Genomic DNA, 13,316 nt, shown 5'->3' with positions numbered 1-13,316 from the left:
GGTGGCAGAGAGTGTGGGCGCCCCTAAGACCCAGAAGATGGATTTATTGCAAATGATCGAACAGATCACCAGAGGGGAGGAGCCGCCGCTTCCGGAGCCCAGAGGGGAGGAGCCGCTGCTTCCGGAGCCCAGAGGGGAGGAGCCGCTGCTTCCGGAGCCCAGAGGGGAGGAGCCGCCGCTTCCGGAGCCCAGAGGGGAGGAGCCGCCGCTTCCGGAGCCCAGAGGGGAGGAGCCGCCGCTTCCGGAGCCCAGAGGGGAGGAGCCGCCGCTTCCGGAGCCCAGAGGGGAGGAGCCGCCGCTTCCGGAGCCCAGAGGGGAGGAGCCGCCGCTTCCGGAGCCCAGAGGGGAGGAGCCGCCGCTTCCGGAGCCCAGAGGGGAGGAGCCGCCGCTTCCGGAGCCCAGAGGGGAGGAGCCGCCGCTTCCGGAGCCCAGAGGGGAGGAGCCGCCGCTTCCGGAGCCCAGAGGGGAGGAGCCGCCGCTTCCGGAGCCCAGGGGGGAGGTGAAAAGTTTACCTCCACCACAGCCCCGACCACCGCCCCTACGGTCCAGTCCGGCACCGCTGCGTCCAGTCCCTCACCCTTTGCTCCAGGACACCCGGCCGGTCTTCCCGGACCTTCCTGCGCTGGACCTTGAGCCCAGGAGTGTGCAGCACTGGCCACAGCTTTTCCCCTGGTCCCCTGCTCCGCTCTTCCCGAGCACCCAGACGTCGCTGGGCTGCTGCCAGACGTCGCTTTTGCTCCCCCTGTTCGCTGCTTCGCTTCCCCTGGGTGATCGGACGTCACTGCGCCGGTTCCCAGGGGAAGATCTCTGCCCACTGCTGCATCCTCCAGTGCCACGGTATACGCTCCGGTCGCCCCTGTTGAGCCGTTGGGTCCCCTTGTCGCCGGTGCGAGGTCCCTACCTGGCTGAGCCGGGACGTGGACCGATCCACCCTCAAGCCTGCCCGTGGAAGAGGGCAAGAAAGGACATTTATGGACTTGAGGGTGGGTGGTTGTGTTTTAGGGGAGGAGGTGGCCGTCTCGTGGCCTGTGTCTTGTAAAGACAAGGGGGGGGAAATGTAAGATAGCGGGTTGTGAGAGACAGCAGGGAGGGGGTTAAAACCTCCCTGCGAGAAATGCACCTTTTTGTTTAATTTGTGTTTCATTTAGTTTGCTAATTGTTTTATTATTTAATTATCATCCGCACCTGGGCGTTATTGGAAATTAGGCCCAGGTGCGGGGTTTAAAAGGAGAGCAGGCAGTCTGTTCGGGGCTGCAGAGTGGAAGGAGGCAGAGAGGTGCGCTGTCTCCAGGTAGCCAAAGAAAGAGAGCGAAAAAGTAAGTGCGGTTTCAAACCGGTGTGTTTTGAGAAGGACGGGTAAACAGCATAGCTGTCCCGCGTTAGTCAGGGTGTTACAGAAAGTTGAGTTAGTGCTCCAAGAGGAGCTAGGTGTTTGTTTTGCTTTTGTATTTTGTTTGTGTTATTTTTGTGTTTATTAAAAAATTAGCGCGTCAGCGCTTGAAAAATCCATTCCTGTGTTCCTGGGTCAAGTTCTTAAAGGGGCAACGAACCCGAGCGAGGGTGAATCTTTTACAATATATATATATATATATATATATATATATATATATATATATACACAGTGAAAGCATGGGAAAGCATAGGTAAGCTTTGTAAAGCACAGCGAGGTATGGTAAAGCATATTAAAAAAACAAACCATGGTAAACTAACCCTTATAAAAGATCATAAAATCCAACCACAGGAACTGAAAAATCCCGAAAAATTGTCAACATAGGCAAATCATCGACTGTCTAATTATATTGACGACTTTAATATGCCACACATGCAATTAATTTCAAATAGGAAGAGAAAAGGAACACAGAGCCACAAATGGGAAAATGCAGGAGAAATTTTTAGAGGTTGTTTAAGATGCCTAATTCAAAGCACCAAGTGGTCTAACATCAAATTACAACAGAGATTTTGAGAAAGTGCACAGACATAATGCCAAAAAGATGTCAAGCTGTTATTGATGTCAAAGGTGGCCAGACTAAATATGAGCATTAAAGACACTGTCAGACTCATGTCAGATGAGTTTGCAAAAATGAATGATTTCTGTATGAATAAATGTTTTTGTGTACAAAGCACAGTAAACGACACATCTTGAGGTGTTCCAATCAATGTGCACACTACTGCACATGTTTATTATTTATTTAAACACAGAGTAGACAAGTTATATACATGTATTTTTATTTAGACAGAGATAACTAATGTCCCGCCCCCAAAGCAACACAAGCTAGACCCCTGTTCTTCTGAGTCTGTATGAAGAGTATCTTTGCTTCTTTTCTACTGAAGCCTACAGGAAGTATTTTAACCACATGTGGCTTACCTGTCAAACTGCTAAAGCCTGCTGTAAACACTCACAAGCCCCCCTCTGCTGCTGTGCAGAGCTGGGAGGGTATATAAAGACAGCACTGCTTTAGTCATCGATTGTCATTCGGTTGGAGTGAAAGTCTAGTTGACTGCATTTGAATTTTCAGGTAAGGGCATTTCTAGATCCTTATATGAATATATATATATATTATATGCTTGCATTTACCATAGTTTACCATGCTTTACTACACCTCTCTGTGCTTTACAATGCTTCCCTATGCTTTACTATAACTCTCTGTGTTTTACAATGCTTCCCTATGCTTTACCACACCACTCTGTGCTTTACAATGCCTCCCTGTGCTTTACCACACCTCTCTGTGCTTTACAATGCTTCCCTATGCTTTACCAGACCTCTCTGTGCTTTACAATGCTTCCCTATGCTTTACCAGACCTCCCTGTGCTTTACAATGCTTCCCTATGCTTTACCACACCTCTCTGTGCTTTACAATGCTTCCCTATGCTTTACCAGACCTCTCTGTGCTTTACAATGCTTCCCTATGCTTTACCAGACCTCTCTGTGCTTTACAATGCTTCCCTATGCTTTACCACACCACTCTGTGCTTTACAATGCCTCCCTGTGCTTTACCATACCTATCTGTGCTTTGCAATGCTTCACTATGCTTTACTATACCTCTGTCCTTTACAATGCTTCCCTATGCTTAGCCATGCATGTACTGTGCTTTATTACACTTTGCTGTGCTTTTACTGTGGGGATCTTTTATGCTGTATGATGTGACTTGTTCATTTTAAAAGTTTAAGGCATCCTTTTTTTAGTTTTTTTTTCAAATAAAAAAAAAAATCTTTATCGTCTGGTTTCACAGACTCTCAATTAGGACTTATTCCTTTGATTATTAACCTAAATGAACATTGAATAGTCCAAGATTAGTCCTAATTGGGGGTTTGTGAAACCAGCTGCTAATGTTAGGTAAGGCAGTCGAAGATTAGAGCTAATTGGGGTCTGTTAAGTGTGTGGCCATGCTCCTTAGTCCTCAAATTCTTCATTACTCATTGAGGCATTTTAATTTTCTTTAGATGCCCTATCCTTGCTTCCTAGTACCAACTCAATATGATTTTCTGTAAGCTGAAGTGTTCAGGGGTTGTCAGGTTTTTCCACCACAACTTTCTTTTCCAGAGAACGGTTCTAAGCAATCTTAATTAAGCATATATGTCGGTGTGAAAGAGTGCACACAAGAAGGATTTAAGTAGAACAAGTTTCCTTTATTGATTCCAATAATCAAAAAGTCACACTTCTGCAGCCTAATCAGTATCATTAGACACACTAACGAGGCCACTAGTTATTAGCACAAATTAAGCAGTAACTAGTTTTCTGATCTCTGGGAGACCATCGGAAATGGCGCTGGTGTGTGTTAATGGAGGATCTTCTTGAATGCTTCTCAAATGGCTGTCTTATATATCTTGCCTAAAAATGTGTGTATGAAGCTAAACCCTGTTTTAGCTTAGCTCAGTTTCTCTTTGCGTCTGCAGTGTTCCAACCAAGGTTAGTCCAGTTCCCAAACCCCACTCAGTTCCTTGTTTTATATCCTGAGTAGTAAACATCTTCCCTCCACTGTTCACCGTTTTAGAAGTTGTTTAAGATGTCAATCTGTTATTGATGCTAAGAGTGGTCATACTAAATATGAGAATGAAAGACACTTTCAGACAGAGCTGTGTCGATATTTCTGAATTAGTTTCATGTAAGATGAGTTTGCAGAAATTAATAGATAATTTCTGCAGCATATATATATATATATATATTTTTCAAACCAAACCACGTTTATTTTAAAACAGGATATGCTAATGAACTCACATTTACAAAGCTGTGAAACAAACAAGAATACCTGTTAGACACCCACGTGGGTTTGGTGTTAATGTGTGAAACATACAGCTAAGTTTCCTGCTTGTACTAGGAGAACATTCTGCAATGAACTTTTGTAATTTTTGTAATTTTAAAAATATGTACAATGCGCCACGGTAAACCAACCGTTATTAAGGTTTCCCACACTAAACTAGTGTAATAAAGCACAGTGAAAGCATGGTAAAGCATAGGGAAGCATTGCAAAGCACAGAGAGGTGTGGTAAAGCATAGGGAAGCATTGCAAAGCATAGAGAGGTATGGTAAAGCATAGGGAAGCATTGTAAAGCACAGAGAGGTGTTGTAAAGCATAGGGAAGCATTGTAAAGCACAGAGAGGTATGGTAAAGCATAGGGAAGCATTGTAAAGCACAGAGGGGTGTAGTAAAGCACAGGGAAGCATTGTAAAGCACAGAGAGGTATGGTAAAGCATATTTAAAAAAATAAATAAACATGGTAAAGTAGCCCTTATACAAGTTTCCCACAGTAAAAGCACAGCACATTGTAATAAAACACACAGTAAGGTGTTGAACAGGGTTAGATTTTAAGGGATTTTTTTCTGATTGTCCCACAGACAAGTGCAAGGCAGATCACTTGTATTCCGCAAACAAAGCTAATAATATTCAAATGCACACTAATATAGAATCATTATTTCCCAAGATCCATACGTAGGCTTTTGTTAAAACTGCAGTTAAAAATGGATATTACTATATGGCATGTATGAAGGCCTGTTTATTATTACCGGTACCTGAAATAAAGGACCACGAAACACAGATGATTTATTTATTTATTGTATTTATTTGCATTTATATAGCGCTTTCTATACATCAGAATCTCAAAGCACTGTACAGTATATAGCAGAAAAAAAACACACAATACATTAGTATAGCATATTACACACACATCTACTGCAATCAGACCATTTAACAGATTTAAATAACAGTATAATATGAAAATACACACACGCAATAATAATAATAATAATAATAATAATAATAATAATAATAATAATAATAAAAGCAGTAATTAAAAAAAAGAAAAGAATTGGAAAGCTCCAAGCATACAAACAGTGGTTATGCATAAGCAGAAAATCTATTACACAGCGTTAACATGACTGAAAGTTTGCAACAACAGCAAGTTATAAATAACTTTTGTCATGCTGGATAAATGTATGAATAATAAATCATTATTGTTTAAACAAACTGAATCGTCTCAATTGCAGGCTACAATCACTTTAAACTTTAGAGCAAGTGAGCTCTAGAATGTGATGAATTGCAAACAAGACAGAACATAAAAACAAGCAATGGAACAACATGGGAGTAAAATGAATTGTGCCTTGTTTAAACTTTGTACTCTCGTTCCTAATTAAATAAGTTCTGTTGAAAGGATTTGCCCGGTTGGTGAAGGAAGAAAACGGAGATGAAAAACCTCGTGCCCTCGATTCTCATCCTGTCTGCCGTGATCTTGCTGGAGTTTCCACAGGTTAGATTTCTACGTTCTTTTCTGGATTTCTCTGTCTGTCTTTCATAATTAAGCTGACTGATAATTTACGTACGGATACAGTGTGCAGGGCTGGCTACAGAAATATTTGACATGCACCCCTCACGTATTGACTGTACAGTATATATTAATATATTTATAATGTATTCATTTATTTCTTCGTTTTAAATTCTTTTTAAAACGGCAGCCTCGCAAGCAAGCACAGACCTCGTCGAGGATAGACGTGTGCATTCAATGTTGATTACATTTGTATATAATTAATTGGTGATTACTACAAATAGTTCATTTGTTTGTTCTTAAAGAGAGAGACTTAACATTAAAATAAAAACTAAAGTTCTTTTTCAATAGATTCTTGTAGCTACAGTTAAAGCTTTTGCAACAAGTCTATTGCAGGAATGCAACATGTTAGACGGTGTTTGTTGTATGGTCAGCTTTTCTGTGTTGATATGCATTCAATGAGAGCGCAATGAGACCCTCCAGGGTGGGCGCTACGGGGCTATACCGGACCTTTCACAGGGGCTATAAGGGGGCTCTTACGGCCCTGGGCGATCTGGTATTCCCCAAAACCACCCACCCTGTCGGGTCGTATTGCTTACTTATTTTATGGACCATAAAACAGATAAAAATCGTTTTTAAAAATCCCACCCCAATTCCACAACCCAAACAGGTGAAGATAGGAACACATAAACAATTGAAACAGTAATGTAATATTAACAGACTGACATCAATACAACACAACACTTTATTACGTTCATCTTGTGACTTTAGTAATGTAGTAAAGGCATTAACTCAAAGCCAGCCCGATGCAGTAATTGTGGGGAAGAAATGCTGCACTTTCCCATCTCCTTTTAAAATGACCTTTGTACATCCAACTTAAAACAGAAACGTCCAATTTAATTACATCAAAACTTTCTGGAGGGTCCCATGGTGTAGCAGCAAAAGCCACTGGGATGGCATAGGCCTAGATAAATCGCATGCCTCGCAGGCACGAAACTAGACTGCTGGTTGTCGGGCCGCATTGCCAATTTAATTTCCCGGTTGGGGATCTCGCCGCCTCTCGGTGCGCGGCTACCCCCTGTCTGCCAAGTGCTGAATTGCTCTCTGTGCGGTCTTGGTGATGACAGCTGTGTGTGATGTGATAGTATGTCTAACACAGCAGCAAACCAGATAGTAACTGAAACCTATACGTAGGAAGCATTCTCGCATGGATTCTTTTTCAACAGGTGTGTGTTGTGAATTAGAGTTCATAAAAACCAGGTGAAATTCTTTTTTTATCGGTTTAAAAAAAAAAAAAGCATATGCCGGTAACATGATCTTAAATTCAGCAGGTAGTCATCGGTAAAAAAAATATAGCGAAAACCAGAACCCTTAAATATAATTAATTACTTATTATCAGACTAATTATTATTTATTTCTTAGCCGACTCCCTTATCCAGGGCGACTTACAATTGTTACAAGATATCACATTGTTTTTTACATACAATTACCCATTTATACAGTTGGGTTTTTACTGGAGCAATCTGGATTCTTGACCGGAGGGTCGTGGGTTCAATCCCTGGTGGGGGGACACTGCTGCTGTACCCTTGAGCAAGGTACTTTACCTAGATTGCTCCAGTAAAAACCCAACTGTATAAATGGGTAATTGTATGTAAAAAATGTGTAAGAAATAATGTAACTGTATGTAAAAATAATGTGATATCTTGTAACAATTGTAAGTCGCCCTGGATAAGGGCGTCTGCTAAGAAATAAATAATAATAGGTAAAGTACCTTGCTCATGGGTTACAGCAGCAGTGTCCCCCACCTGGGATTGAACCCACAACCCGGTCAAGAGTCCAGAGCCCTAACCACTACTCCACACTGCTGCCATATATACTAACAACATGAGAAATGGTACTGAAACTCAGTATTCCCCTTGATGCAATGAAAAGAGCATTAGGAACTGTTACAAACTACTTTTTTAAGAAGGCTAAAAATGCTAACAAAGACGACAGCAACACTGCATCGACTATGACTGTGTGGACACAAACACAAAGGAAGCTCTTCCCGGGATGGCATACTGAGAACCGATGAGACGACTCTTGCCTGCTTCTGAGCCAGAATGGACTATTCTTATTACCTATGATGTTTAAGTTCAGTATACAAATAAAATGTGAATTTGTATAATAATTCTTGATTAAGAAAGTCGATATTTTAGTGGCACTCCAGAACCTTCAGATTTCGGCCTACACCACTGTTTTGGATTACAATATGTGTAATTGCTTGTGCATATTATAAACAAATGGTGTTCCTTCTACTTATGTTTTTATATTTTTGTCTTTTTTTTGTTTTGTTTTTCAGACACAATGTTTTAAGGCTTCAAAACCGATGGACCTCGCAGGAAATTCCCTTGACGATCAATATGTCGGTTGTAGAAAGGAAATGTTAAAAATCGTCAATAAAAAATATCTTTCATCAGAATTTAAAAAAAACCCAGACTTTAAAAACGCCTGGGACACAGCAAAAAAAACAATGAAAAAAAAAAAGCAGAAGGCACTGAAACTGGAACAAGCCATGGCAATCTATGTTTACACTATGGATGCTGTACATGACCAGTTCAATAAAGCAGTTAGAGAAGGAGGAACACATTACAAAGATTTTCCATTCAAGTCATTGCATTTTCTTTTGACAGACGCCCTGAATACTCTGAGATCCCAGAAGGGTAAATGTTATAAGGTTTTTAGAGGAGTTACTAAAAAGTCTACCGCTGTTGTAGGTGCAATTGTACGATTTGGGCAGTTTGCTTCTACCTCTGTAGACAAAAATGTAGCGAAAGAGTTTGGAACAACAACAGTGTTTGAAATACACACCTGCCTCGGCGTGCTAATTGAAGAATATTCAGATAACCCATATGAAGAAGAGGTACTTATTCCACCTTTTGAAAAATTTAAAGTGTTGAATGTCAAAGGAAATCAAATCCAACTGGAACACATTCCTGACAAGACGAGTAACTTCAACTGCTTGGGAGGTAAGCAATGATCAAGCGTGTGATTGAGTGGAAGAGCAGCCGTGCTGGAAATGAACTTTTCTAGTTAAAGCAGGGCCAGGATTGGCTTTGTTTTAAAGAGATGCCGTCTCCGTCTTCAGGGATATTGTCTGTTAAGGTTCTGTTAAGATCATTGCTCTCTGACACTGTGCGTTTGCATAGAGGTTTTCCGTTTGCTTAATCACGGTCAGCCCCATCGCAATGTTTAACACGCCTTGGTCAACTGAAAGTGTGATGGAAAACAAACTGTGGAGGTATTGATAGGCTTTTGATGCCAGAGTAACCACACTCACTTATTTCTATTTAAACCTATTACTGTGCTTGTGATGTCATTTACTACACAGTTAATGACGTAAGAAAGCAATCTACTGTTCCTGTCTATTTAAACCTTCAGGCATCATGGTGTCTAGTCTATTTGTACATTTATTTTCCTTTATTCTTCAATATTTTACATTATCTAATCTTATTTTTTTCTAAAGCTGCAAGTTTTAGGTCATTCATGTTATGTTTGTTATTTGTAAAGTGCTGAACTATTGGTTCATTTACTGTCTCATTTCTCATGATTGAGAGGTGATTCTGTATTTTTATATATAATGCTGTACCTGTCACTTCGATATATTTTATTTTATTACATTTTTTGCAAACATGAGAGGTTTCTTAAGACTGAATATTTATTCTCTCTATTTGAGATTTCACTTTTATCTTTACATTTGCTCTTACATATGTAAAGATATGCTCTTACAGGTTTTAATGTCCTTTAATGTGTCTGTCATCTGTTTGTGTTTACTGTGGACCAAAATGTCAGCTAAATTGCATCCCTTCTAAAAGCCACAATCAGTGCTTTATGAATTTATTTTTTTCTGAATTATGATGTATGCGTTAATGCTCCAAGTAGATCATACTCTAATACTCAAGCAGATCATACTCTAATACTCAAGTAGATCATACTCTAATACTCAAGCAGGTCATACTCTAATACTCAAGCAGATCATACTCTAATACTCAAGCAGATCATACTCTAATACTCAAGCAGATCATACTCTAATACTCAAGCAGATCATACTCTAATACTCAAGCAGATCATACTCTAATACTCAAGCAGATCATACTCTAATACTCAAGCAGATCATACTCTAATACTCAAGCAGATCATTCTCTAATACTCAAGTAGATCATACTCTAATACTCAAGCAGATCATACTCTAATACTCAAGCAGATCATACTCTAATACTCAAGCAGATCATACTCTAATACTCAAGCAGATCATACTCTAATACTCAAGCAGATCATACTCTAATACTCAAGCAGATCATACTCTAATACTCAAGCAGATCATACTCTAATACTCAAGCAGATCATACTCTAATACTCAAGCAGATCATACTCTAATACTCAAGCAGATCATACTCTAATAGTCAAGTAGATCATACTCTAATACTCAAGTAGATCATTGAGTATATATGCTACTAATTTGTTCTTTTTTTTCATTATATTCCAGTGAAGAAAAACATGCTCCTGTCGTGAAGGATTATGTTACTTTGGTAACAAGTCTCCCTGAAGATGCAAAACACAATGCTGAGTGGCTATTCTTTTTGTTCTACATTCTTTTAGTATACTGTATCTTCCTTGAGAATGATCTGGTCATTACGTTCAGTCTTTGATCAGAAATTTCAATTCTTATTTAAATGGATCTGTGGGAGGCTCCCACTCACACTGTGCATTAATGTGGAGGAGTCAGGGATAATTTTCACCTGCATTCAGAAAATTAGGAATAGATGAAAGAAGACATGCTGATTACAGCAGTGTGCACGTTTATTAGAACACCTCAAGATTTGTCATTTATTGAGCTTTGCACACACAAAAAATGTGTCAATTTACTACAGAAATTAATTGCTCATCTTACATGAAACTAATTAAAAAAACACAGCTGTTGTCTTTAATGCTTACATTTAGTCTGGCCACCTTTGGCATCAATAACAGCTTGATGTCTTTTTTGGCACTGTGTCTGTGCACTTTCTCAAAATCTCTGGTGTCATTTGATGTTAGACCACTTTGTGCTTTAAATAGGCATTTCAACAACTTCTAAAAAGTCTCCTGCATTTCACTGTTGGTGGCTACTGTATGCATTCCTTTTTTCTTCCAATATGAAATGAATTGCATGTGTGGCATATTAAAGTCATCAATATAATTAGACAGTCAATGACTTGCCTATTTTGACCATTTTCCAGAACATTCAGTTCCAGTGGTTTGATTTCATATGCACAACAAATCAAAACTACAGAAGCAACGGGGTTCTCTGATAAATTTGCACACTTCTGTATAGTAACTATAGATTTTAAGCTGTTAACATAAGATTAAACTGGCAATGGAAGACTTTACAACCCATGAGCAACATTATCACTGGCGGACCCTTTAAAGGGTTGCTAACCAAGGTTTTAAAATGTATTCCCTATTATTATCCCCTGTCTTATTTGGCGGCTCTCACTCATGTGAATAAACTAGGCATTGCATGAACACTGGTGAAGTATTCCCACCTGTATTAACATGGTAATGTAGAGGGAGGTCAAGACTGATGCATGCCCCTGTGTATCACTAAAAAAACATGAATGTAAATGTGATTCATCTAACTCTCCTCTATCTGAGTGTCATCTGCAGCTTAATAAAGCATTTGCAAACTAATAAAGAATGTGGTTTGTCTTTAATTTTGAAATGCACATGCAAACGAATATCATGATATGAGCTGTATTTTTTTCATGGTAAAAAGGCTTATTTCACAGCATTTAACGGTCTAAAAATAGGTGTTTTAAGATATTTCACTGATTAAACATAACATTTATTAAAGCCGAAAAAAATTTTCTTGGCACATTCAAAATTGATCATTTTCTTTAGTTAAACAAATGTCCCTAAATATTTACATGCTAAAATTGTAGAATATTTTGTTTTTATGTCCTCCTTTTAAAGGCATACTATTTTTACCTTGAGTGAATTATCAAACAAAACACATAAGGAAATGTAAAAATCACAGACATGTGAAATATTCCTGATCTTTGATACAACTGGTGTCTTTTTCATTGAATACATTTTAAAGAAATCGTGTAGCTCTGTGCAGTGTGTGTTCAATCTTTAACTGGAAGCAAACTAAACCAGCTGCCAGGATCCTAAATGCAGTGTAACTGGTAGTGCTTCAATAAGGCAAACGTTTACTGTATTTATTTTTAAGTGATACAAAATATGGGATACAATGCTTTACCACAATTATTAAAACAGGATATGCTAATGAACTCACATTTACAAAGCTGTGAAACAAACAAGAATACCCGTTAGACACCCATGTGGGTTTGGTGTTAATGTGTGAAACATACAGCTAAGTTTCCTGCTTGTACTGGCCAACACTGATTCTGCCATTTAGTGTCTGAGAAAATTCTGCAATGCATTTTTGTAGCAGGAGAAAATTCTGCAATGCATTTTTGGAACAGGTGAAAATTCTGCAATGCACTTTTGTAATAGGTGAACATTGTGCAATGCATTTTTGTAATAGAAGAACATTATCTCATTTATTTGAGAGGATCCTGTTTGTCGGGCAGTACCATGAGGAATCTGAATACTAGGGGTCCCTGTTCTCTTACTTATCAATACGAGCGTGCTGTAGTCGAATAAGAACACTAGGGGGCACCATATTCTGACAGAAGTTTTAATTTAGGTTAGTTTACAGTACTTTATTCATGACATTTTTATTCAGATTTATAACAGTGACTTGGTGCCAGTTAAGCTGCTCAAAAGCAAATATATAGGTCTGTTAAATTCCCTTTACTGTAAAGTGTGTGAACATTTGTATTTGATACCATTTTTAATAGGACCACTAAAATATGTATAAAAATAGATAAACAATAGCTTTAGAAATGATGAAAGTAGTTTGCTGAAAAGTGAAAATTGAAGGCAAAGAATTCTTCTCTAGCAATTTAAAAATCCAGAATTAATAAGAATTACAATTAATATAAAACAAGTTACTTTGCTTCACATTACTATGTGCTGTTTTACTCTCAAAATTAAATTAAGTGGTAAAATTGCCTGTTAATATAAGGAATTCCATAATGTAGTTACAGGTCTGGTTACAGAATTGAGGAGTAATGACATGTATTCAAAATTGTAATTACAGTGTAACTACAGTGTAGTTAATGTACCGTACCTGTATTTTGAAGTGTATCCCATATTTTTTATCACTTAAAAATAAATTTTACAAGAAGGGGATATTTCACAATGCCTGTTACTTTTACCTTTATTGGTAACACTTTACATTAAGGTGCTGTTTATTAATGTTTTATAAATATGTAATAGATACTTAATAAATATGTTACAGGGTGTTAATAACATATTATAGATGATTTATAATCATGCAATAGCCATATACGGAATTACGATTAAACATCCCTGTGGCAATGTGCCCCGCCCTTGTGTGCATTTGTGTGTTATGTGTTGTATGTTGCGTGTGTTAATGTTGGTGTATAGAGATTGGTACACGGGATATAAACGGG

At 38.8% G+C, this 13,316-nt stretch overlaps 1 protein-coding gene across 1 annotated transcript; it reads left to right on the top strand.

Annotated features, from left to right (window-relative positions):
• Positions 1–2,426: 2,426 nt before the first annotated feature.
• On the top strand, positions 2,427–11,431 carry LOC131696680 (erythroblast NAD(P)(+)--arginine ADP-ribosyltransferase-like). The gene is made up of 4 exons (XM_059008355.1): positions 2,427–2,516; positions 5,647–5,742; positions 8,099–8,765; positions 10,283–11,431. The coding sequence occupies exons 2-4, from the start codon at positions 5,680–5,682 to the stop codon at positions 10,306–10,308; spliced, it is 756 nt and encodes a 251-aa protein (XP_058864338.1). The 5' UTR covers positions 2,427–2,516; positions 5,647–5,679; the 3' UTR covers positions 10,309–11,431.
• The last annotated feature ends 1,885 nt before the right edge of the window (positions 11,432–13,316 follow it).

The sequence above is a fragment of the Acipenser ruthenus genome, chromosome 36 (genome assembly GCF_902713425.1).
Source record: "Acipenser ruthenus chromosome 36, fAciRut3.2 maternal haplotype, whole genome shotgun sequence".
NCBI classification, from domain to species: Eukaryota; Metazoa; Chordata; class Actinopteri; order Acipenseriformes; family Acipenseridae; genus Acipenser; species Acipenser ruthenus.
This window is presented reverse-complemented; position numbering and strand designations above follow the sequence as displayed.

Coding starts and splice junctions, on each gene's coding strand:
- LOC131696680 (XM_059008355.1), top strand. CDS start 5,680: ATGAAAAACCTCGTGCCCTCGATTCTCATCCTGTCTGCCGTGATCTTG. Junction 5,743..8,098: donor TCTTGCTGGAGTTTCCACAG/GTTAGATTTCTA, acceptor TTTGTTTTTCAG/ACACAATGTTTTAAGGCTTC. Junction 8,766..10,282: donor TAACTTCAACTGCTTGGGAG/GTAAGCAATGAT, acceptor ATTATATTCCAG/TGAAGAAAAACATGCTCCTG.